Genomic DNA, 24612 nt, shown 5'->3' with positions numbered 1-24612 from the left:
CAGGGGTGGCCTCTAGTGGGCCTTGGCATGCCTCAAGCTAGAGTACAATCCTATTGTACTGTTTTTCAGCTGCACCCAATTTAGGAAGAGTTGATCATTTGTGTGTATTTATACCCACTTTCAGTATGGCTGGTTTCGTGAGGAGCCTCTCACGATTTGTTCAGTGTAACAGCCTGAAATAACCTCACTTCCCTCTAGGCACTGCTTACAACTGTGCTCTTTCAAATCGCATTTCCAGTCCCTGCACGATACACACTGATGATATTCTGTAATTCCTTAGTCTTGCTAAAACTCCCTAATCTCATATCCAGTTCAAGCTCTGGACCTCTCCTACTCTGTTCTGAGCTCTGCTCCTCCCAGGGTGACAGGAAACAGGGAGCAAGGGTCAAGCAGTTATTTAACTCAGCAGGTCAGTCAGGGGTGAGAAAGTACTTCCATCTGGTTCATTCTGATGCCAGGGGTCTCTGCACGGATACTGTGTGTGGCTCCCCCAGGGCCGTGCTCAGCTTCGTGTCAAGCTCTTTGGCCCAGGACCTGTTCAGGAGGCTCTGTGTCTCACTTTGGCATTGCTGGGTGTTCATGTCCCGTTCCTGCTCCCAACTCCTCCTCAGAGTTGTGTTTTGTTGACGGGCTCAGGGGCTGCCTGGCAGCCTCAGGAATCCCACCCCACTAACTTGAACACTCCTTGAAAAGGAGCTCTGCAAACTACCCTTCCACTCTGCCCAGGGGCTGTCGTGAACTAGAATGTAAAGGAGTTTGCTCACCTTCTTTCCCCAAGTACTACACCTGGATCCCTCTAAGCTCTGCTTCCATGGAGCTCCTCGGTGGGCTTCCCACCTTCCAAATCTCTAGCTCACAAATGGATGCCAGTGTCTGTATTTATGGGTATCCCCCCCCACCCCCCGCCATCCCAACTCCCTGACATGCCCCTTTCCGCTGCACTGCCAGCCAGGGTGGGCCTAGGGGTTCTGTAGCTCAGCACGCAGCAGACGAGGGATAGAATGCCTGTCTCCCCTTCTTGTGGGTACTTGAGTTTGTCTTACAGATTGGCTTGGAACCCCTCCCATGTTCCTGACTTGTTGAGGAAGCAGGTAGTAACCAGTGCTAGAAACTTGGCCTCCACACAAAGGCAACATCAACTGTTCTCCCTTTTCTTGGAATCTGGGTGGGGGGCGGGGGAGGGCTATGGTCTGCTGGTCAGACTGGTCCTGTGACCGCTGGGTAAGCACTAGGGGGCGCTGTCTATTCCTACACATTCATGGCTTTCTAAGTAGGCTACTTAGCCTCATTGTCCTCAACTTGGGCCCTGGCCATAAGTTTAAGAACAAGAAAAAAGTCCCATTCAATTATAGCTTCTTCATGTTAGTAACATTCCCTTTCTTTATATACCTGCCATCTAGTGCTGGGAGTATTTTTCCCATTCATCTTGCACTGCGGAACCAGGCTGAAACTTAGTGGCACTAGTGTAGGACTTGAGTTGTAGGCTTAAAATAAAAGTAACTTTAGGAAGGGTACCATGGACTACTTCTCGGCCTTTTGGCTAAGCTCAAGTGTGAGGAAGGGTACCACAGAGGTCTCCATGGACTTTGTTTGCTATGGTCTGAATGTTTGTGTCCTTCCAAAATTCTTAGGTTGAAATCCCAGTGCCCATTGTGATAGTATTAGGAGATGGGTTTGGGAGACAATTAGTTCATGTGAGTGGAGCGCTCAAGAATGGGATCAGTGGTTTTTCTAAAACAGATTCCACAGAGCTCCCCAGTCCTTTTTGCCATGTGAAGACAAAACGGGAAGTTGCCAGCTCTGAATAAAGAAGAAGGCCCTTACTGGGCTATGCTGGTACCCTGATTTTGGACTTTGCGACCCCCAGAACTGAGAGAGACATCATTTTATTATTTTTTTTCCAATATATGAAATTTATTGGCAAATTGGTTTCCATACAACACCCAGTGCTCATCCCAAAAGGTGCCCTCCTCAATACCCATCACCCACCCTCCCCTCCCTCCCACCCCCCCATCAACCCTCAGTTTGTTCGAGACACATCATTTTAATTAGTTACAGGGATAGGAGGTTAAAGCTTCTCTAAAATTTCTTCCATTTCCATCTATGGACTCCTTGCCAGCAACTTGGAAACATAAAAGTGTATTCTACTGGAAAGATTGTTTGAATCACTGTTACTTCTTCACAGTCAACTAAGAAAAAGAAAATCAAAATAGGCTGACAGTCTCACTTTAAATAATAGACGTGACAATTAGGTGTGAGCAAGCTACTGGATTGCTCATTTACTCAACACATAGAAGAGAGAAAAGGGAAGCCCCTGCAGGTATGTGAGTGAAGTGATCCCTGTAAGGGGAAAATTAATCTGGCAGCAGCAGGTAAACCGTTTCCTCTGGGGAGGGGTTGCTCAAGGTATGGCACCCTAGTCAGAGGTCAAAGGCCAGACCAGAGGTCACAGGGCCTGAACAGGGTAAGAGGCGGTGCAATGGAGAGGATGGCAGAGACTAAAGGAGAGAGAAGCACAGTTAGTAGAAGCCAAGAGCTGATTGGAAAGGAACAGGAAGGGAAATTGCAGTTGGAACAGGGGGTCACTGAGAAGAGACGTTATCATGAAAGGAAACAGGCAGGCAGAAGGGAAGACCGGTTCGAAGGGGGGAAGATCAGGGCCACCATTAGCCTAAAGTGCCTTTGTAAGAAGGAAAAGACACCCCCCCACCCCCTTTAAGCCACAGAGCCTGGCCAGTGGAGCACAGGCTGGTCCCTGGGCCAGGATTCTGTGCACAGTGTGCCACCTGTACACCCATACACAGTGGCCCTGTGGAAGATTCCTGTAGAGCAACGAGATTCCTATGGTCACCGCACTTCCTTATAGCCAGGCTGTAAGGTGTAAGGGGTGGTGTGTGTGTGTGTGTGTGTGTGTGTGTGTGTGTGTGTGTGTGTGCGCGTGCGCTCACCCGCGTGCGCACTGCGGAGGAGGTGGGGAATCCCTGGGCCTGTTATCCCCATTAAATCCTAACCTAATACTACTACTTTCCCCAGTCCTGGCAACCACAATTCTCCTTTCTGTCTCCATGAATTTGGCCATTCTGGGGGCCTCCCATAAGTAGAATCATGTGGTATTTGTCCTTTGAGGTCTGGCCTATTTCACTTAGCGTGATGTCTTCAAGGTTCGTCTGGTTTGTGGTATATATCAGGATTTTATTAAGGCCGAATAACCCATCGTATGGATATAATGAACATGGGCATACAGGTACCTGTTTGAGTCTCTGTTTTCAATTTTGGGGGGTATGTACCCAAATGTGACATTGTTGAGTCATGCATAGTTCTGTTCAGCTTCATAGAGGAGCCACCCAACTGTTTTCCAAGTGACTACACCATTTTAGACTCCCACCAATAGTACTTGAGGGCTTCAATTCATCTACATCTTTACTAACATTTGTTATTTTCTGTGTGTTTTTTAACATAGCCATCCTCCTACTGGGTAATAGATCACTGAGGTGACACATTATTGTGGCTTTGATTTGCATTTCCTCAGTGTCCCTATTTTACTTTCATGCAGCTTCTAATGTGTTTTTATCATAAACAAAATATGTAAATATAGCGTCTTGCCTTTTTTTAACTCTACTTTTCAAGACTGTGCTCAGACAGAGCTTCTGTTAACCTTAGAAATGTATGGCCAACTTTTGCCTATTTGAAAACATACTCATGGGACATATTTTCACTTCCCTTTGTAATGTTATAAAAGTTTAAGATGTGTTTCATTCAACGTACAGTGTGTTTACCTATTTTTTAATTAGTTCTGAGCTTTTAAAAATCAAAAAAGCTTGCAAAAACTTGGATCTCTCACTTGCAAAGAAATCTTGAAGGCAGAACCCCAGTGGTTCATGTTCTGACAAGACAGTGAAGGACTGAGTAGCACAGAGCCCTCTTCCAGCCAGGTCTGCCCCTTGCTAATACCTGCCTCACCCCTGCAGGCATCTGTTTGCAAGCCTGGCTAGAATGGATTTTCTGAGGCTAACCCTAGTCTAGATTTATTCCATAAGGTAAGTGACTAGAAGCGACTAATACTTCTGCTCCACCTAATTATTTAATACCTCCACTGACACTTTCCAATAAATTCTGAAATCGTGTATCCATCGTTGTAGGCCTCAAGCCCTTGGGGACAAGTCTGGCCAACAGATTGGTCCCAACTAGTTAAAAGTTTCTTCCAATCTGAGTGCTGCTTCTTAGCTGGAATAATTTGAAATCCTGTTTCTGTGTGTACATAAGGCACATGTACTCTTGTAGCTCTGTCATGGGCTGGCTTAGTGATGTATCACGGTGTCACCACCTAATTCTGGGTCCCTGCTTGTTGTTGTCTACCAGTGATCACACTGAGAAAGCTGCTGTTTGCATATGCTTTCTATTTGTGAATGTGTGCCTATCCACTTAATATTCTATGTATGTGCTAGAATTGTGGCTTGAGATACACACACAGTTGATGTCTGTGGTCTGGAAATACACTTAGTAATGTCTGTAGATATTTAGACGGTCAAGATGGTAACTGGTCAGCTTCAGATCCCGTGTCTTCCAGATGATCGGTGCTGGAAGGTGTTAGGTGAGGCTGCCTTGCAGCCCTGAAATGGAAGCATTGTGAAACCTGAGCCGGCCCAGAACACCCTCCAGCATGATTTGTTATTGCCCAGAGCTGGCTGTACCGTTCATCAAGCCACATTTCCTGAAACCTAAGAACACCAGGGTGTGATAGTGTTCTCTTATAACCAGCTCCTGTTCCCTAAAACCTTCGCGTGACTCTCCCAGTGGTTTGCAACCTAGCTCTCTCTGTGTGGTCGCGAATGACTTCCCTGAAGGTGAAGCATTAAGTGAACATGACGGTAGCGGTGGAAGGAGCAAGTGAGGAGGTGTTCCCGTGCTTGAGGGGGGCTCTCCTCCCAGCCTCCACTCTCCAGATCTCTCCTCTGAAGCTCTCCTGGTCATTTGTCCAGGCAGCCGAGCTGGAAAGCTCCATGTCACTCGCTGCATTGGCCCCGATTTGTGCTTCCTGTCAGAGGGGAAACCATAGTGTGTATTTCAGCAGTATGTTTGTCTCCTGCTTTCCAGCCAATTTCTTTTTGTGTCTATCACTCTTTGCCTGTCGGCCCTCTTTTTCCTAACTAGATATAATGCTCTGCAGTGTAGTTTAAGTTTTATTTTGTCACTGCCTAGAAGTTTGTTTTCTGGCTCCGTGGAGCACCCCGCTAAAAACTCCACTTGCCTGTCACTTTTTCCCCATGGTGGGTGGGACAAGATTCCTTTTTATTTGTGTGGTGGACTTGTGTTGCCCTCCTCCTTTAAGGGTTTGCCACGGGAAAAAGTTCTCTCGATTTCTGATGTCTCTTTTAATACAGAACAATGATGAAATTGTTAGACAAGTGAAATGGTCCTTAATTATCTGTCTGGAAATTCTTGTGCATGTCAAAGGCTTTCTTAGATTTCACTGTATTTGGCAATTAAGGTGCCCAGTTCTGGAACATGCCATAGGGGCAGGTCCCACAGGCACCACTTTGTAGTGGGGCCAGACATTGCTGGCCTGCTGGCCCTGTCTCCCCACTCTCGATGACCATTCCACCCCAGGTAGCTGCTGTTGTGACTCAAGAGCTGGCACACAGTAAAGAAATGGAGTCCTATGAAAAGGACCCGAATTGAAAAACTTCTTAACATGGCTTCCTTAAGACACAAGGCTTCTGAAGCCCCCTGGGGCTCCTGCCATCAAATCACAGGGGCGTCTGTATTTCTCATTGCCAAGACATAAAGACTCAAGGGTGGAGATATTTAATAGAGGATGCAGTCCCCAGCTGCCTTTGGTCCTGGGAAGATAATCTAGGTGGCTCTAATTAATAATTAACCTACATATAAAATCAAAGATCTACAGCCAAGTACAGCAGCAAATGCTGCCACCTGGTGAGCTGATTCTGGTTGAGCCGGGTAAAAAGGACCTGGGAGGAATGGTATCTAGCCAAGGGAAACCAAGGCGGGAGCTTAGAGAAGACTGGGTTGGATTGTTGCCGCTTCTGGTATAATTGGAACGTTTTACTTCTCAAGCCTGTTTTGTAATATTTCGTATGCCGGGTGGGTGGATTAAGTGCTTTGAAATATATCTGGTCATAAATGCGCATGGTGCAAAATTTAAAAGGTCAGAAAAGAGAGTACACCAGTGAGAATTACGTCTTCCTTTTGCCCAGTTCCCCTCCACAGAGGTAGCCACTGTTGCTAGTTTCTTTTGTCATTTTTGAATAGTTACATATAGTCCTAATGTCAGATGTATATAAATAAACTCTACATACACTCACATCTGGCTCTAAAACGGTTAGGCAATTGTGTAACATACTTGTGTACACAATTGGAAACGTGATTATGTATTTTTCAGTAATGATGATTTCCTGCAGTCTTTTAACCCTGTTGTAAACAGAAGGAAAACTAGAATGCAGGGCTGAATGGAATGGCCGTTATGTAAATAAAGCAACTAGTGTTTGGGACCATGGTACCTGTCTCAGAGAGGAAATGTTAGGAGAAGAGGTTCAGCTAGTCACGCTCCCCAGAGCGGCACACAGTCTCACAGGTCACATGATGGTGGCCACATTTTTATATTGGGCTCCCTTCAAGTTCTTTTTAGCCCTTGTCTCCTCCCTCCCACAGGCAACTGTTGGGACATGTGTAAAATATGTCATTTAGAGCTGTATATATTCTTGTATCGCATGTGGTGTGTAGGTATAGTTGACGCTTGAACAGCACAGAATTGAACTTAAAAATACAATAGACCCTTGAACAACACGGGGGTTATACGATAAATAGAGGACTGTAAATGGATTTCCTCTTCCTTACGATTTTCTTAACATTTTTTCTCTGCCTTACTTTATTCTAAGAACATGATATATAACCTTATAACCTATATGACATATAGAATATGTGTTAATAGACTGTTATTGGTAAGGTTTCTAGTCGACAGTAGGCTATTAGTAGCTAAGTTTTTGGAAGTCAAAACTTACATGCAGATTTTCAATTGTGGTGGTGGGGGTCATTGCCCCTGACCCCCACGCTATTCCAGGATCAACAGTATTTTTAATTTAGGCAAAGGTGAGGCCATCTTAGTTTTAGCTTTTAGTTATTTTTAGTTAGAGTCTTTTCCTACCAGGTTCTGAAAGCTCCATTCTTAGGTGTACATCTAGTTAGTTGCTATCTACCCTTGTGTGGCAGAGCTGAGATTTTGGAAACAGTTGAAGTAATTGAGGTGACTTTTTACCCCAGTTTTTCTTTGACCTTAATTTTTATCATAAACACCTCAAAACAAATTTAAGAGACCTTACAATTCCACCAACCTAGTATATCAACTTTTCTAACATTTTAATAGGAGGCTATACCTAGCATAGTTAAAACCAGAAAAACATAAGTTTGTGTTCTTGTTTTATTCACTTTACTACATCATTATTCCTCCATTTTTCTAAGTTATCATCACAAATGTTAATAGCTGCCTCATATTTCATCTGTATTTATAATTTCGAAGTCTCTGCTGTGAAGCAACTTTTAAGTTATGTTTCATATCACTGTAATTAACATCCTTGCACACACACTTGGTCTTTTGTTTTTGTCATTTTCGTTCCATCATCTTGCCAGGATAGATGTGCAGTAGGGGATTATGGAGTCAAAGAGGAAAATTGTCCTGTGGTTTATGATGCAACTTGCCACATTCTGCTTCTCGCTGTATTCCCAGAATGCGTGCAAGTGTCTGTCTTCCATTTAAAGCCCACTTCTTTTATTTTTAGTGGTATACTTAGAGCTGTTGCCATGGGAATTGATTTATCAGTGTCACGATGGTCAGCGGAGAAATAAGGAACCGCAGGCTCTCTGTTGAGAAGGAGTTGTGGAGAGCGCCATCTGCTACCTGTGTCGCGCGCCCTTTCCCTGCCGCCAACCCTCCTGCACATTCAGCACCATGTTCCGTCATGAGCCTTTCTGCTCTACAGCGTCTGGGTCACCAGCAGCCAGTGGGTGCACAGCCCTGCTCCAGTCTGGCTGCGGAGCATGTGAGCTGGGAACCGTAAACATGGACGTGCGTATGACGAAGAATGGTGATGGGGATGCTTCTGTCTGCTCCTCACATATCCCAACTGAAGGGCTGTTAAAAAGTGACTGGCTGCTCATAAAGATGTGTATCCGCGAAGAGGGGGTGGCGTGGGAGTGGACCGTGGGAGGCATTTGCAAGAACATTTGTTGGATTCTTTTCATTCTCCTCTTAGTGACAATGATTGATGGCATCTAGTGAGTCCCCGTTTGTCACTTCCTTGGTACAGCTGGTAGTGGGGGTGGGGGAAATCAGTAATGACTGGGCAAAGGATGTAGCTGGAGGGGGTAGGGACTCTTGGTATGGTACTGAAATGACACGTCTTGCCCTTAAACTTCTCATTAGTGTCTTCTCCGCTGTGCAGTACTACCTGCCAACAGCTACTTTTTTTTGGACCTTTAAGACTCTAGAAGAATTGGTCTTCGAATCTTTGCCTGTTTTCCCGTCTCCAGGAGAGGGTTAACTTTGCACAGAAGGGCCAGTACCTGTAGTTTAAGCATGGAAGAGAAGAAAGAAAATCCACACTGGCTGCAGTTTTGGACAGTAACGTTTCCGAAGGTTTGAAAGAGGGCCTGGCTTTAACTATGGCATTTTCTTGGTGTTCTAGCATGTCTGTTTAACAATTCCATACCGAATATTTGGTTAGAAAGTAGAAAAGGGTTGTAAAAAGAATCGAGGGAAGAGAGCGGTTGTGGCAAATTAGCCAAGTTCAAAATGAGCTTATTAACCTTGCTGCTTTCGTTTTCCAGCTACTTTGAGGCAAAGAAATGTTAAAAAGTGCAAGAACAGTGATTATTTTGTGGTTAGGTCACATGCACAATGCAGGCAAACCCAGGAAGGAGAATCTGCTTCATCAAGCCTTCAGTTGTTAGGCCACAATTTATGCGGAAGCTTCAAATGAGTGTTGATTTGCCAGGAAACTGCTCCTGTCTAGTACTTGAAGTTCTTTGCTTTTTCTCTGCACCCCAGCTCATGGCTACCTTGCAAAATGGAAGGTGTTTTGCACTGAAGGAGAACCTTACAGCCTTATCTCACCCTGTAGCAAGTTCTCAGAAGCCAGGTGAACAGAGCCCAGTGTTTTAGTTCAGTTTTCTACGCACTTGGATTTGCTGGTTTTCCTGCAAGGTATCCTCTGCCCCTGCAGCCTCCCTCCAGAGGACTTTGGATCTTAGATGTACAGGCCAGTGTGGCCAGACTCCTTGCATGCATAGCAAAGACCCTCCTTGGAGAATATGTGGTATCTGATGGCTCCTTTGGAATCTTACACTTGAAACTAATGCTCACCTGCCTATCTCCCTTTTCTTCTTTGGTGAGCAGTTGTTTCTTGAACACCTGTTGCATGGCAGGCCCTTTCTTTCCCTAGGTGACTCCACATACGGTATTTGCTTTAATTCTCATGACATCTTTGTAAGGTTGCCGGCGTTGTGCCCAAATTTCTGAAAGGGCAAGTCTGGATCCAGGTTGATGGCTGCCTGCAAAGGTAACCACAGCTAATGAGTTGTAGAACCAAGCTCATAAGCCAGATTTGGGGGAACCCAAAGTCCAGTGATCCGCTGCACCCCACAGACACCTCAGAAAGTGAAAGCCTCTTCAGCCAGTCCCAAAGAATACGTTCTCTTCACCCTCTGTTAAAGCACAGGTATGCCTCGCTTTGGGAAAACAGTCTGTGAAGATCTGAACTGGCTTATTTGAGTTTTAGAGAAGGCTTCACTGTGAGTTTATGCTTCAGAAGTGATGATCCCTAGGAAGTTAGCATGAGCCCTGTTCACCCCATATTCATCGTAAATGAGCTGTCAGAGCAGAGTCGAGTGTGGTGGGACCCATGAGCTGCGGAGGCGACGTTGAGCTTGCATTGAAGTCTGTTTACTGGCTGTGGGACCGTGAGAAGTTCATACTTAACTCTGAGCCTCATTCCCTCTCTTTCAGAGGGAAATAATTAGCCATCTCATGAGGTTAGTGTGAGAATACATTGATATCAGTGCCGAGTACCTGCTCGGTGCTGAGCTCACCCATGTGCTGTAGTCGTTTGGGAACGGCATTATCGGTGTCCTGGGAGCCCCGTCAGAGGGGAAGCCTGGCTTCCATGCCTACGTGTGAACATTTGTATAACGTCTACTAAATACCTCTTAAGTCTTTAGCTGGAGTAAGGCAGCAGTGTGTGTGTTTGGTGGAGCAGGTGGCTGGGATGGGCTGGGTTAACGAAGGGGAAGCCACAGACTGATGAGAGGAAAAGGCATGTTTGACCTTGGTAAGAGGCGGGCATAATTGCTGCCCCATGAGTGTATGGATGGCAGGGGACAGCTAAACAAATAGAGCTGGAGGACAGATGCATTCGGTGGATTATGTTGGCCATTGTGCCGAGGGTGGGCCTGGGAGCTTGCAGGGAGCAACGACAGCTACCAGAGCGACCACGGAAGGTGCCTACCGCCTGCAGGACGCTGGTGTCATGCTTTTCTTCTATTCGCTGACCGTTTTCGGCATCAGTATTACTATTATCCCCATGTTGGAAATTAGGAAACTGAGACCCAGGTTAAGCAACTTAACACAGCTACGGGACAGGTGAGTGGCAGAGTTTGGGTTCAGCCTCAGCATGGCTCTTGAGTTTGTGCTTTCCTGTCATGCTGTATGCCTTCTTCGACACGGGAGCTTGCGCTGACGGTGCTTTAAGTAAGTGTCAGTCAAACAAATAAATATGAGGTAATCTGCAGGGTAGCAATAAATGCAGTGAAGAGAAATGGAATTGGGTAAGGGGTTGTAGGGGATAAGTGGTGGGGGGGAGGGGTTGTAGGGGATAAATGGTCGGGGGGAGGGTTGGTTAGCTAGTGTCCTTGCTTGGGCTACCATAACAAAATATCTTAGAATGAGGGACTCAACACAAATTGGTTTTCTCGAATTTCTGGAGGCCAGAAGTTCAAGATCAGCTTGTCAGCATGTTTGGTTTCTCCTGAGGCATCTCTCTTTCGTTACAGATGACCATCTTCTCACATTTTCTTCCTTCTGCGCGTACATTGCCCCGGGATGTATCTGTGCTCTTCCCTCATAGGGACACGAGTCATTCTGAATTAGGGCCCACCCTGATGGCCTCACTTTAACTTAATCTTCTCTTTCTCCAAATATAGTTGCATTATGAACCACTAAGGGTTAGGATATCAACACAGGAATTTGGAGGGGACACCCTTCTGTCCATAAGACTGCACCCTCTAGACCCCCAAATTCATAGTCTTCTGTAATACAAAATGCAGCAGCCCCAAAATCTTAACTCACTGGAGCACCAACTCTCACTCCCAGATCTCACCTGAACACCTAAATCAAGTATGGGTGAGACTAGAGGTAAGATTCATCCTGAGGCGAAAATTCCTTTCCAGCCACGAACCTGTGAGACCAGGCAAGTTACATGTTTCCAAATTATAGTGGGGGACAGGCTCAGGTATTCCCATTCTGAAAGGGAGAAAGTAAAAAGAAGAAAGGGGCCACGGATCCCAAGCAAGTCAAAACCAAGCAGGGCAAGTTACATTAGATTTTAAGGCTCATGAGCCATCCTCTTGGCACTCTGTCCTGGCCATCAAGGAGGTGGCCCTGCCTTCCAGGCCCCCTGGGGTAGCAGCATGGCCCAGTAAAACCAAGGGGGAGACAGAGGCCGGACCTGGGGTAGGAAGGCAGCCTTGTCAGTCTCTGAATCACCTTCAGGCTCATTCTTCCCTTTTCTTGTTCACAGCCAGATAATTTTGCTGTCTGGGCCGTAGAATCCCAGAGGTCTGACAACCTTTTTCCTCGTAGAAAACAAAACACTTGCCTCATAGAGACAAGACACTTGTCTGAGTCTAAGTGGGCATTGTCTCTGCTGTTGTAGCCCCATCTCTACGCCTTCCTGACTGTGAGATGAATGAGAGGGACTCTCAGGCAGTGATTATCCAGCCATACCCCTTGTTCCTCCAGAACATGCTTTCTCATTTTTTGCAATGTTGGTAGGCAGAGAATTTTCCAAATCTTCAAGTTCTGCCCTTTTGCATAACAATTTCTTCTTTCTCTATTTCCTCTCGTGTTAAGCAGTAAGGCTAATCCAAGCTGTGCTTCTGATTTTTTAATATTTCATTTATTATGTTTATTAATGATAATTCTTCCTTCACTTTCCAAGCCTTAAAACCAGATGGTTGATATGGTTAGAAGCACATGAAAAGATACCTGCACTCAATGTTTTCCTTCATAGGGAATCGTACTAGTTAGGTGTCTCAATCAATATGCTTGTTAAAAAAAGAAAAAAAAAGCTTAGAGTGTTTTCTTTTAGTTTTCTCCTGCTTCTGTCCTCCATCGCAAACTAGATTAAAATCACAAACTACCATTTTTCCCTGTACTCCTATTCCACCCGGCTTTTATCAGTATTTCAATGTTTCTACTACAAGACTTGATGTTGGCTCAAGTGTTTGGTGTAATCAGCAAACCAGTTCTTGTCTTTATATATGCAGAAGAGACAGAAACTTGAGAATGCGCAGTTTTCCATTATTTTCTATTTATGAAATAAGACATGCTTATGACAATGATACGTGAAAAGATAAAAAGTCCACCAGTTATGTAATTACACAAGGAAAACCACTGTTAATATTGGCTGTATGTTTTTTCTGGTCTGTGTGCATTTATTTATATATATGTAATTTTAGAAATAGGATTATCAATTTTATAATTTTGCCTCCTGTCCTTTTCTCTGAAATTTACCACCAGTATTTTTCCATTATCTTAAGTATTTTTGACAGAGGATGTCTACGAGTAGGGGAGGCATAGAGGGGAAGAGAGAGAGAGGGGGAGAGGGAGAGAGAAAGAAAATCTTAAGCGGGCTCCATGCTCAGCGCAGTCTGACGTGGGGCTCAATCCCTCGACCCTTGGGACCATGACTTGAGCTGAAATGAAGAGTTGGACGTTTGACTGAGCCACCCAGGCGCCCCAGTTTTCTTAGATATTTTTTGAAAGTATCTTTAGTGGCTATATAACACTGTAAACAATGGCCACAACATGATTTTATTAGACATGGAGGCTATTTCCAGTTTTGGTGTTGGACAAAAATCTTGGACCATAGCTGTGTTTATTAAACTATATTCACAAAGTAAAACATCTGGATTGTATTTTAAGTTTCTTCAGCTATTCTTTCAAGAGCCATACAGTGTGGTGGTGAATGTACACACTGCCGAGTGATCTTTGGATTCATATTTTGCTTTTCCCTCTTATATACAATCTTCGACATGATATTTCATCTTCCTTGGTATCTGACTCCTCATGTTTTTAAAGATGATAACCCACTGGGTTATGGGAAGAGTAAATGAAACTTTATGAAGCACCATGCCCTGAACTTAACAGGTGTGCAATAATATTTACCATCCTATCAGGAGATTGCTCTTGAGAAAGTTTGTGCTAGTAGATTCTAAATGTTTGAACATACCGGGGAGGTTGCATATCTGAGAACCTGCAGGCACATGTATTAGACACCAGCAGAGGGCAGAAAACATTGGAAGATTCTAAGGAGGTGTGACCTGTGAACCCGCCTCATTCTCGCCCTGATCTCTGGATCCCAGAGGCTCCAAGGCTCCAAACACTTCTTCTCAAGTATATGTATTTATTTAATTCCCACATTAAAACCAAGTGCATGTTTTGGGTTAAAAGATTTTTTTCTTATTTTATAGGCTCTTTGCTTTATGGGATGTCTGCTTACCTAGAAATTTTAGCACATGTAAATGTCTTTTTTGTGTTCGTGTATCTGTGTCTGCCATACCAGTCATCTCTGCAAGCATGTGGTACTACCAGTATAATACATCCAGGTAGGTGGCTAACTGGGCCAAGCCTAAATAGAAGCATAGTAAAGTCTTGTGCCTGGAGTAAGGATGAATTATCCATAGACCATGTATCTGAGCAACTGTATTTTGTGAAAAAAATTTGCGTAAGTTTTTTTTTTTTCCAAAATCTTCAAATACTTACCCAACCTGTTAGAAATAGGGCTACGAGGTTTGCAGGCTTCCCTTATTTCCATCACTGCCCCAGGCCTGTATGTTTCTTTCTCTTTCTTCCTTATCCCACATCTAAGGGAAACATAGGGGGAAGGAGAGCACCATTAATACATTCGTTAAATACGCTTCTCTAAGAAATAACTCACCCATGAAGATTCTCTGAAAAAACTGGTTCAAGAGAAGAGAATCTTAGGTGTGACTTCCAGGTGCCAGCTCTCTCCTAGAAGCTGTACTGAGACTGTGCGGCTGAATTCGCTAAACAACTTTGAGCTCTTGGCATCCCGACACCAGTGATAATCTGAGACTCTGCTCTGTAAACTGAGGGGCTTTGCCTGATCCTCTCCTTGGAACAGTAGTAGATTCTCAAAAGTATGAATTGGACTAAACCTCTCAAGGTTATGTGTGGTAAGGAAATGGACCATAGTCAAACTTGAGGACAGGCTAAGAATTGTGGTTAATGTTGGCTAGGTGCTTACTGAGTGCTGGGCACAGTGCCGAACGTTGTACCCATATTCTCGTTAACTCCATACGGTAGCCCCTCCCCCCTAGAGGACAGACACTTTTAAGTCTCTTTGTTTTCCAGACAGCTCAGTGATATTGTGCTGCAACTAGAATTTGCACCCAGAAAGTGTAACCCCCGATGCCACAGTTTTAGTCAGCAAATTGTACCGCATCTCTCACTTGCCTGCCGTTTCCTTCATCACATGAAATGTTGCTAAGTGTTCGAGGGAAAAGGGGTTTTGTGGCCCCAAACCGTGGGGAACATTAGGTTAAAGGAAATTAAACTTGGCTTCCTACTTCAGGAATTCTCTGAGCTTTTGGCATACTATTACTGCCACTTAGGAATCTTCCAGAGAGGATATAGAATGCAGCATTTTTAAAATTTAATTGCCCCCCGCCCCCGTTCCTCCCAGGACACTGGTAGTATCTCATGGAGCCAGCGTTCTGTGGAACACAGTTTGGGAAATGCTTGCCAGACTGAGTAGATTTTGCTGTATCCTCTCCTTCCTCAAGAGGAGAGTGAGAAATACATCCAAGGACGTCTGCCCCATTCCTGCTAGACGTGGAGTCACCTACGGATTGTTCTCATGGTACTGTATGTCTGTGTTTTAAAGGAAACAATTCACGCCTTTTTTTTTTTTTTACATTCCCCATGTCATTTTCTGATAGTGAACTAAATAAGCATTGTATGAGCATAGGATGGGGCTCAGTTTTACAGTGTGTGATTTCCTACATCCCTGTTCACTTGTGCTAACAAGGCTAATAGAATTGGGGTCACCGTTTTGCATCAGCTTCCAGCAAATGAGAAAGGTTGACCATGAAAGTTTAATCCAGTCCTCCTGACATGTGACTTCCCAATGGCACAAAAGGGACCACTTACACTAGATGTATTAAAATATCTGGTCTTAGGGGCGCCTGGGTGGCGTAGTCGGTTAAGCGTCCGACTTCAGCCAGGTCACGATCTCGCAGTCCGTGAGTTCGAGCCCCGCGTCAGGCTCTGGGCTGATGGCTCGGAGCCTGGAGCCTGTTTCCGATTCTGTGCCTCCCTCTCTCTTTGCCCCTCCCCATTCATGCTCTGTCTCTCTCTGTCCCAAAAATAAATAAAAAACGTTGAAAAAATTAAAAAAAAAAAAATATCTGGTCTTTGCTTTTATTTTTTTTAAATATCTCATAAGCTGATTTTCAAAACATTTAGGGAGATGAATTGACTTGTAATACTTGAAAGTTCATACAACTAGACCCTGCCTTAAAATAAGGTTTGTGCAGGGAAAAAACACACAGTTTTTCTTTTGTGGCCAGCAATTGTCCTTTTGGGACGTTTCTTCCATACAGTGCTGGATGATAGAGACCAAAATTTATAGTTGGTGATTTCCTGAATAACAATTCAGATAGCAAATGCCTCGGTGAAGAAACAACTTTCATATGTTCTGCAAGGCACAAGTTAGCACAGTAGGATGGACCATTTGTCTCATGGTTTTTATAAGGTTTTTTTGTTTTTTTGGTTTTTTTTTTTTGGTCTCTTGCAAGACAAAATGGCGTTTGTTATTTTTCTTTTTGGCCTTAACCTAAAAAGAAAAAAAATTGAGAAGCTGCTCAAATGATAAAAAGGAAAATTCCTTTTCCTCTTACTTCTAATTTCTCTGTCCCTAGCGAGTGATCTGAACTTTCCCTACAGACAGAAAAGAGAAGAATCACATGGATAAGAAAGTAGTGCCTTCGTCCTGAAAAGGAAGATGAAGTTCTAGAATGGCTCTTCAGATTCTCATAAGAAATGGCTTTGACTTTTGCTTTGGGATGAGACGTTCACATACTGGTGTTGTGGCTCAATAGGACTAATCAGTAGAAGGACCCGTGAAGAACAGTACAAGGGCAACAGGCCAATTCTGGTTTTCATTTGTGAGGGTTTTTAGGTTGATTTTAAAGACAGGCTCCAGGCTCTTGACGACAGGAGGTCTTTGTAGCTTGATTTTATTGTGTGCATACTTCATGTCTTATCCATATGGAAACCATCCATACATAGGTCATTAGAACAGAATCAGGAGTCTACCAATAACTTCTTACATTGACAGTCAATTGATTTTTAATAAGGATGCCAATTTAATGGGGGAAAGCATAGTCTTTTTAACAAATGGTGCTGGGACTGTAAATCTACACGCAAAAGAATGAATTCTTTGAGAGGACCCTTACCTCTCAAAATTTACTAAAAAAATATAACTGAAAATGAATCAAAAGCCTAAATGTGAAAGTTAAAACTATAAAGCTCTTAGAAGAAGACATAGGTAAGTGTTTGTGACTTTCAGTTAGGCAATGGTTTCTTAGCTATGCCATCAAAAGTACAGGCAGCAAAAGAATGGATGAATGAGACTTCGTCAAAATTAAACACCTTTTTGTACTTCAAAAGACAACATCAAGAAAGTAAAAAGACAACACATATCCAAAATAAAGAGAGACACTCAAATCATTCATCTGATAAGGGACTTGTATATCATATATAAAGAACTCTTATATAATTCTTATATATGAAAAGATAACCCAGGTAAAACATGGGCAGTGGATTTGAATAGACATTACTCTAATGAAGATATACAGATGGGTGATAAGTGTATAAGATTTTCATTATCATTAGACATCAGGGAAATGAAAAGAACCAGAATGAGGTGCCACTTTGCATCTATTAGGATGGCTATAATCAAAAAGACAGCTAAGTATTGGCAAGAATGTGGAGAAATTAGAATCTTCTTAAACTACTGGTGGGAATATAAAATGTTGCTGCTGCTCTGGAGAACAATTTGGAAGTTCCTCAAAAGACTAAACACAAAGTTCCCTTAGTACCCAGAAGTTCCGCTTCTAGGTGTATAACCAAGAGAAACGAGAGCGTCTATCCATGCAAAAACTTGTACACTTATGTTACTGTACAGGTTAGTAGCATTGTCCTTAATAGCCAAAAAGTGGGAAACACTCAGATGTCAATAAACTGATGTAATCTGATATAGCCATACTGCAGAATATTATTCACCCATAAAGAAGAATGCAGTATTAATACATCCTACACCATAGATGAACCTTGAAAACAGTATGCTCATGAAAGAAGCGAGTCACTAAAGGCCACCTATTGTAGAATTGCATTTATATGAAATGTACACAATAGGCATATCAAGAGAAAGTACATTAGTGGGTTGGGATTAACAGGGTAAGTGGGGAGTGACTGTAAATGGTTGTCGAGTTTCTTGTTGGAGTGATGACAATGTTCCCAAATTGATAATGATGATGATCTCACAACCCTATAAGTTAAAAATCATTGCACTGCACATCTTAAATGGATACGTGTATGGTGTATGGATTATTTCTCAGTAAAATGGCTAATAAAACAAAATCATATTATGTAATTATACTGTCATATTGAATTCCATTCTGATTTTAGGCTCGTGGACTAAGACCGTTCCAGTACATCCAGCTCCTGCTCACAGAGACACATTTCCTGAACATCAGGCCAATTGTCTCTACATTGTGCTTGTTGTAGGAAGTTTGATAACAACAGACCGTAAAAATCACACTTAGGATTTTTGTTGGTTTGGCTCAGTAACACTGGCTTCTTTAACAGATAAACCACTGAGTTGAGTTGACAATTGAAGTTCAGTTCTCGCTCCTGTTAACACTCAGTAATGTAAGACAACAATGAGGGGGCACAGGCACTTCTTTACCATAGTTATTTGGGAGCCAGGCTGAGGGAAGTTCTTTGACTTTGCTTTCATGAGTTGTGGTATCCTGCTCACAGACAGCAGAAGAGACAGTGGAACTCATCTATGGGAGACATTCCTGAGGCAAGCCTCGGGGCAATGCACATCATTTCCTCTCGTATTCTGTGATCACAACCCAGCCACTTGACCCCAAACAGATAGTGTGGGACTGGGAAATGTGGACCCTGGTCAGCAGTCACTCCTAGCTGTCTCCTAACTTCTGGAATGAACCATTGGGTATCGCTGTTCCAAGTTCTTTCCTTACACTTTTGAAAAGTAGATCAAAAGGATATTCAGCCCACATGACCGTATGCTAGTTTAGAAGTTTGCATACTATAGTTTCTGCTTCGTTGTGATGTATTTTAATAGAGTCAGAACAAGGTTAACTAGCCAGTCTATCTGATTATTTTGTCAGGGTTTGCCACCTGTCTCAGGAGAATAGTCTTGGTGTCAGTCAATTTTTATTAATCGTCCACCAATAATTGAGAGGAGTTTCCAAGTAGTATATTTTAGAAGACTTTGTGAGATCTTGTCTAGGCTTCCGGGAGTTCTCTAGGAAGTAACTCCATTTGGAGAGGCTCTCAGCTTCCCATACCCAATCCCTGCTTGAAATGGCAACCACGAGAGGCAGCCCGTGCCTTTTGCCATTCATCGTTTCAAGACAGGTGACCAAGAGGGAATCGTAAGAGGATGAATGAACCTCCAGGAAATTGACTCAACTCTGACCTTACACTAAAGTGGCGGCAGCGTGTATGTCTCCAAACCATGGGAATCTTAGTGCTGCTCTGGAAGTGGCCTGGGTGAGTCACGAGAAGTTGAAAGTTAGAATTAGAGGAGCAGAGGCCCTGGCAGCTTTTTGAGGTCTTTCACTTACCAGTTGTGTGGCATTGGGCTTTTCTGAGCCTCCGATTATCATCTAAAAATGGTGATCCTTGGGGTGCCTGGGTGGCTCAGTTAAGCCTCCAACTTCGGCTCAGGTCATGATCTCACAGTTCATTCGTTCGAGCCCCATATGGGCTCTCTGCTGACTCCTTGGAACCTGGATCCTGCTTCGGATTCTGTGTGTGTCTCTCTCTCTGTCTGCCCCTCCCTCCCTCCCTCCCTCCCTCCCTCCCTCCCTCTCTCAAAAATAGATAAACATTAAAAATGAATGAATGAATGAATGAATGAATAAATAAATAAATAAATAAATAAATAAATAAAGATGGTGATCCTAATAGCACCTCTTTATGAAGTGATCTTGAGGATTAAGTGATAATTCCCATGAAGTATTAAATACAGGTTCTAGCACAAAACAGTGTTTTAAATATGAGTTATCATTGATAATGGCATCATTTGACTTTCAAGGCAGCAAAAAGGAGATACCTCCATTGATGCCTAATGCTTCAAAAATCTTTGGCAGTGTCCTAGGAGATTTTATCATGCAGCTGTGATGCTTGGAAAAGTTTTTCTGACGCACTCAGAATCTTTCATTAAATCACAATTTGTCGGCTACCTACTATGTGTAAACACATTGCCAGGCACAAAGGGATTGTCTATAAACAGGAAGAAGAGATGGCTTTTGCTTTGAGTAGTTCATCATGTGATAAGCATTAGCAGTGGCTGCATTTTAAATAGGCTGTAGCTAACCCAACTTTTTGGTATCCTTAGTATTTGAAGCCAACTGCACATATATTTGAGTGTAGACGGAAATAAGTGCAACGGCGCCTGTGTGCCTCAGACACTTTAGCATCCAACTCTTGGTTTAGGCTCAGGTCAAGATCACATAGATCATGGAATCAAGTCCGACATTGGGCTCTGCACTGACCACGTGGAGCCTGCTTGGGATTCTCTCTCTCCCTCTCTCCCTCTGCCCCTCCCCTGCTTATGCTCTTTCTCTCTCACACGATAAATTTTTTTTAAGTGTGATTATCTTTTTTTTTTAACAAGCACAAGCCTAAAATACCGTATTTCACTTTTTATTTTAGCTTCCTGCCCTTTGCTCCCTATTGTCAATTTAACCCCTTCCACAACCAGTTGTAAGTTTACCTCTCCCCCACTCCTGACACATATACTCCAATCCCAGAATGGTGATAAAGCAATTATATACTGTGTGAAATGCAATTTCTTAAATTTTCAAGCTAATTATTCAAAAACAGATTGTGTTTTTATATGAATTAGCGTAATACCTTGATTTGTAATTTATGTAGCTTAGAAAATTGGCCTCACAGGGGCACTTGTTGTGATGAGCCCTGGGTGTTGTATGTAAGTGATGAATCACTGAATTCTACTTTGGAAACCAGTGCTGCACTGTATGTTAACTAACTAAAATATAAATTAAAAAAAAGAAAGATTAGAAAATTGGCCTACTGTGGTTTTTAATTTGGCCAAATTTTTATTTAAAAAGCAACATTATCATCTACTGCTTAATTTTTTAAAAATTTCTCAACCTTGTGGTACTCTTACCTCCGTGATTTGAAGCAAGGCTCACATATACCCCATATCCCTTATATCCCTCATATGTGATATGTGAAAGTCAAGGTCTTCATGTTGTTTTGCCAGTTGCTTATTCTCTCAGTTTCACAGTCTCCCTAGGATCTTAGGTTGTGAGAAGAACCTCATCATCCCATCCTTCTAATTCTCTATCCCTTTAGCAGAGGAGAAAGCAGGCCCCTAGAGCTTAGGGGACATACTTTGGGTTGCACAGTGGACATGGGCTGTGTCCCCCATGCAGAGAGCTCTCTTCACACCAGGCCCTGCCTGGTAATATTTTCCTTTCCTTTGACCTCCTTTTCTAAACTGTCACCAAGTCCTGTTACTGCTTTCTCAAAATGTCTGCTTTCCACCTTCCCATCTCTTCCCATCTAATCCAGTCCCTCAGTTCCTCCCAATGGGAAAGGCCTGACAGAGCGCTTTGTCTCCGGGCATCCATCATACAAGATGAATTTTCTCTAATTACCACTGTCAGCGTGTCACTCCTCAGCTGCGAAGCTGCCAGGAGCTCCCTGCTTCCTTTGGCCACAGATAACAACACTTCTCCTGTGCTAGATGCTCCAGAGCCTGGCTTGGTATATTCAGCTTCATTTCCTTTCTCTCCATGAGCCCCAGAAGCCCAAAGTCTTGTGTGGGTTTTCTCCATGACTCAGCCATGTTTCCTTTGTGCGTTTATCCTGTCTTGCTCCCCGGTTTCTAGCACTTCTCTGCCTTTCCAAATACTCCATTTTTCTAGGCCAAATCCAAGTCCCATCACCTTTTTAGCGCTCTCCCTGACTAGTCCAGTGATGAACTAATCACCCTCCTTTATTCCCAGCCTTAATTTTTTTTAAGTTTGTTTATTTTTAGAGAGAGAGAGAGGGACTGTGCACACGTGTGCAAACATAAGCATGTGCACCAGTGGGGGAGGGGCAGAGGGAGAGAGAGAATCTCGAGCAGACTCCGTGCTGTCAGCACAGAGCTGGGGGAGGGGCTTGATCCCATGAACCATGAGATCATGACCTGAGCCGAAACCACGAGTCAGAGGCCTAACTGACTGAGCCACCCAGACACCCCTCCCAGCCTTAATCTTAAGCACTAGCATGTAGCATCGGGCATAATAAACTTTCTTAGATGATTCTGTGGTTTTTCCTTGGAATTGCATTGCCTTTTCAATTATACTCAATGCCCTTTAAAGGCATGTTTATGTTTATATTTGTTTATATTTTTATGTTGGTATTTTTCTCATATGTTCTATGTTTTACAGTGCTTAATAAGCGGTCAGTAAATGTCCATTGCTTATTAGGGGTTCTCGGAGCTTTTAAAAGATGTTGCCAACAAGCAGTTGAGATATTTTACAACATTCACTGCTTAGATCAGGATCATTTGTTAATATTGCAGAACAGTGTTCTCCTGTGCCAAATGTTGATAAGATCATCTGTGGATGTGTTAATGATCTTTAGGCAGGGACTGGCCGTATAGGTACGGTACTCATACTAATTGTTTGTGAATTGATGGCAAAGGTGGGGGCTCCTTTGCTGAACACCTGCACATCTACTTCTTGGATCTTACGGTAGGTTAATAGTTACTTGAGAACAGATAGGAATAGCATTATCTTTACAAGTCTGGCAAATTCTCAACACACCAGCCTGAAATGTGAGCTGGCCCAGCCTCCCCTCCCACTGTGTGTCCTTGAGCCTGTAATGACCTCTGTGCTCTCTTTTCTACAGTACTGGCACAATGTCCTAAGATTTAATCTGATCTTTTTCTGAGATATTTTTTTCATAATTCAGTAAATACTGCATTTTCCTGCAAAAGTAAGAAAGTTGTAATAATTTCCTGGTATTGGAAAAAGGAATGTATATTATTCGAAGAAAACTTTTTGAGTTTTTGATGCCCCTTTCCACACCTTCTTACCTTCTCTGGTAGTCATTTCTGGACAGAGACAAGCTGCAGATTTTACCAGACCTTGGGCTATGCTTTCCCCAAGGCATCAGCCCTACAAAAATCTCCTCCACTTTGGGTTCATAAACTTGGAATTACATTTTCTTTCATGTCAGCAAATTCCACCCGTACAAATGGTTTGGCCATTTTACTCTTTGCCACAGAAGAAAATTGGCAGAGACTCAGACAAAGGTGAAGCTGACAAGCCCTGGCATGGAACTGAGTTCGGTGGCTCTGGGCTTTGAGTCCCCCTTGTTCATACTGTATTCTGAATCCTGGCCCACCCAGAAAGTTCTCTCTTCCCATCCCAGACAGCTAAAGATGTTTCAGATCGTGCTCCATTTTTAATGTCTCCAGCAGACGTACGGAGATGCTGTGTCTCTTCATCTACACAGACTTACCCAACTGGAGTCACTTGAAGGTTTTGTTTTTTGTTTTGTTTTTTTTCATCCTTCTAGGTGGATGGAAGTCTGCTTAGTTGAAGAATTGCCACCAACCACTGAACTGGAAGAAGGGCTCCGGAATGGAGTTTACCTTGCAAAGTTAGCCAAGTTCTTTGCCCCAAAAATGGTATCAGAGAAAAAGATCTATGATGTGGAACAAACACGTTATAAGGTAACTGAGATCTAATTGGTTTTGGCTCCCATCTAAAAGTGAAAGTTCAGTATTTAATTTCCTTTCCCTGCGTTTACTCTTAGTGTTTGTACAAGGATTTTGTGGAATGGGGGGAGGGGATGTCCTTGGTGTTTGAAGCCTGTTAATAATGATTCCTGAGGCAGCAGCAGTTTTCAAAGCAGAGCGTTTCTATTTTTGGGCTGAGACTGAGACACATCTGATGTGTGGGGCTTCCCAGACTCCCCGCCCCATTCTTCCTTCATGGAGGTCATTTTTATTAGCACCAGTAAATGTAAAAGTGAGGGCACTCTACCCTCTTTTTTCTGCCACCAACTCAGTTTATTAGCTCCCTTGTTCTCATCAAGGAGTGAAGTACCCAGCTGGGGCTTGAACTTGTGGCCCCAAAGAGTTAGGGCCAATGTGATCCAATGAATAATAATTTTGAGTAGTCTAGTAGGAATTCTGTTCCATTTAATGCTTAAAACAAAATAAGACTAATTTTTTTGTAGGCAACCAATTTTAATTATTTCATGGCTAATTTGGGAGTGTACACGGGGGAGAAGACAAAAGCAAAATAAACAATAGTCTTAATTTTAAAAATGACATTTTAGAGACACATGTCTAAATATTTACAGATAGTGTGATATATTTAGGATTTGCTCCACAGTAATCAGGAGGAGGATGGAAAGAGATTCAAGACTGGCCATAAGTTCATTATTGTTGAGGTTGAATGATGGGTACATAGGAGTTCATTAACTCTGTTTCATCAACATTATGTTTGACATTTTCCATTAAGAAATGAAGGAGAAAAAAGCAAACACCAACGTAAAAGATTCCTCCATTAAATGTGTCTTCAAAAAGGAGTTTTTAAGTGTGTGGTATTCTCTCCTGGAGTAAGTGATTTCTTGTGCACGTTGGGCCAGGATTTCCAAAGCTTCTTTGAAGTGCGATTATTTTCTTAATCTGTTGTACAGTTGACCCCTGACCAAAGAGGGTGTTAGGGACACCCCTCCCAATGCAGTCAGAAATCCGAATATAACTTACGTGTGTATGTGTCATTTATTTTATGGTCATTTATTTTCAGAAAGTAACCTTAACCGACACTCTTAATTTACATCCTTCCAACTACAATCCTGCCTCTGTGGGAAAAAAGGGAATATGGGAATTGAAGAGGGATTGGGGAGATCTTCTTTAATCTTACAGGGGAAGATGTCCATCTGCTTGGCTTGTCTGCTTATTCGCTCAGTTGTGTTTGATTATCAGTTCCGACTCCGGGATTTGT

General features: G+C 43.1%; 1 protein-coding gene across 2 annotated transcripts in view; it reads left to right on the top strand.

The window, feature by feature from the left end:
- IQGAP2 (IQ motif containing GTPase activating protein 2) overlaps positions 1 to 24612 on the top strand; it is a 293312-nt gene that overhangs the window by 122652 nt on the left and 146048 nt on the right. For both annotated transcript variants that reach the window (XM_019462972.2, XM_019462973.2), the window contains one exon: positions 23174 to 23330. In XM_019462972.2, coding sequence (XP_019318517.2) covers positions 23174 to 23330 — 157 coding nt within the window. The remainder of the gene's footprint in view (positions 1 to 23173; positions 23331 to 24612) is intronic.

This window comes from Panthera pardus, unplaced genomic scaffold (genome assembly GCF_024362965.1).
Source record: "Panthera pardus isolate Hobbes unplaced genomic scaffold, ASM2436296v1 HiC_scaffold_2, whole genome shotgun sequence".
Lineage (NCBI taxonomy): Eukaryota > Metazoa > Chordata > Mammalia > Carnivora > Felidae > Panthera > Panthera pardus.
The sequence above is the reverse complement of the archived record's forward strand: the minus strand, read 5'-3'. Positions and strand labels throughout refer to the sequence as shown.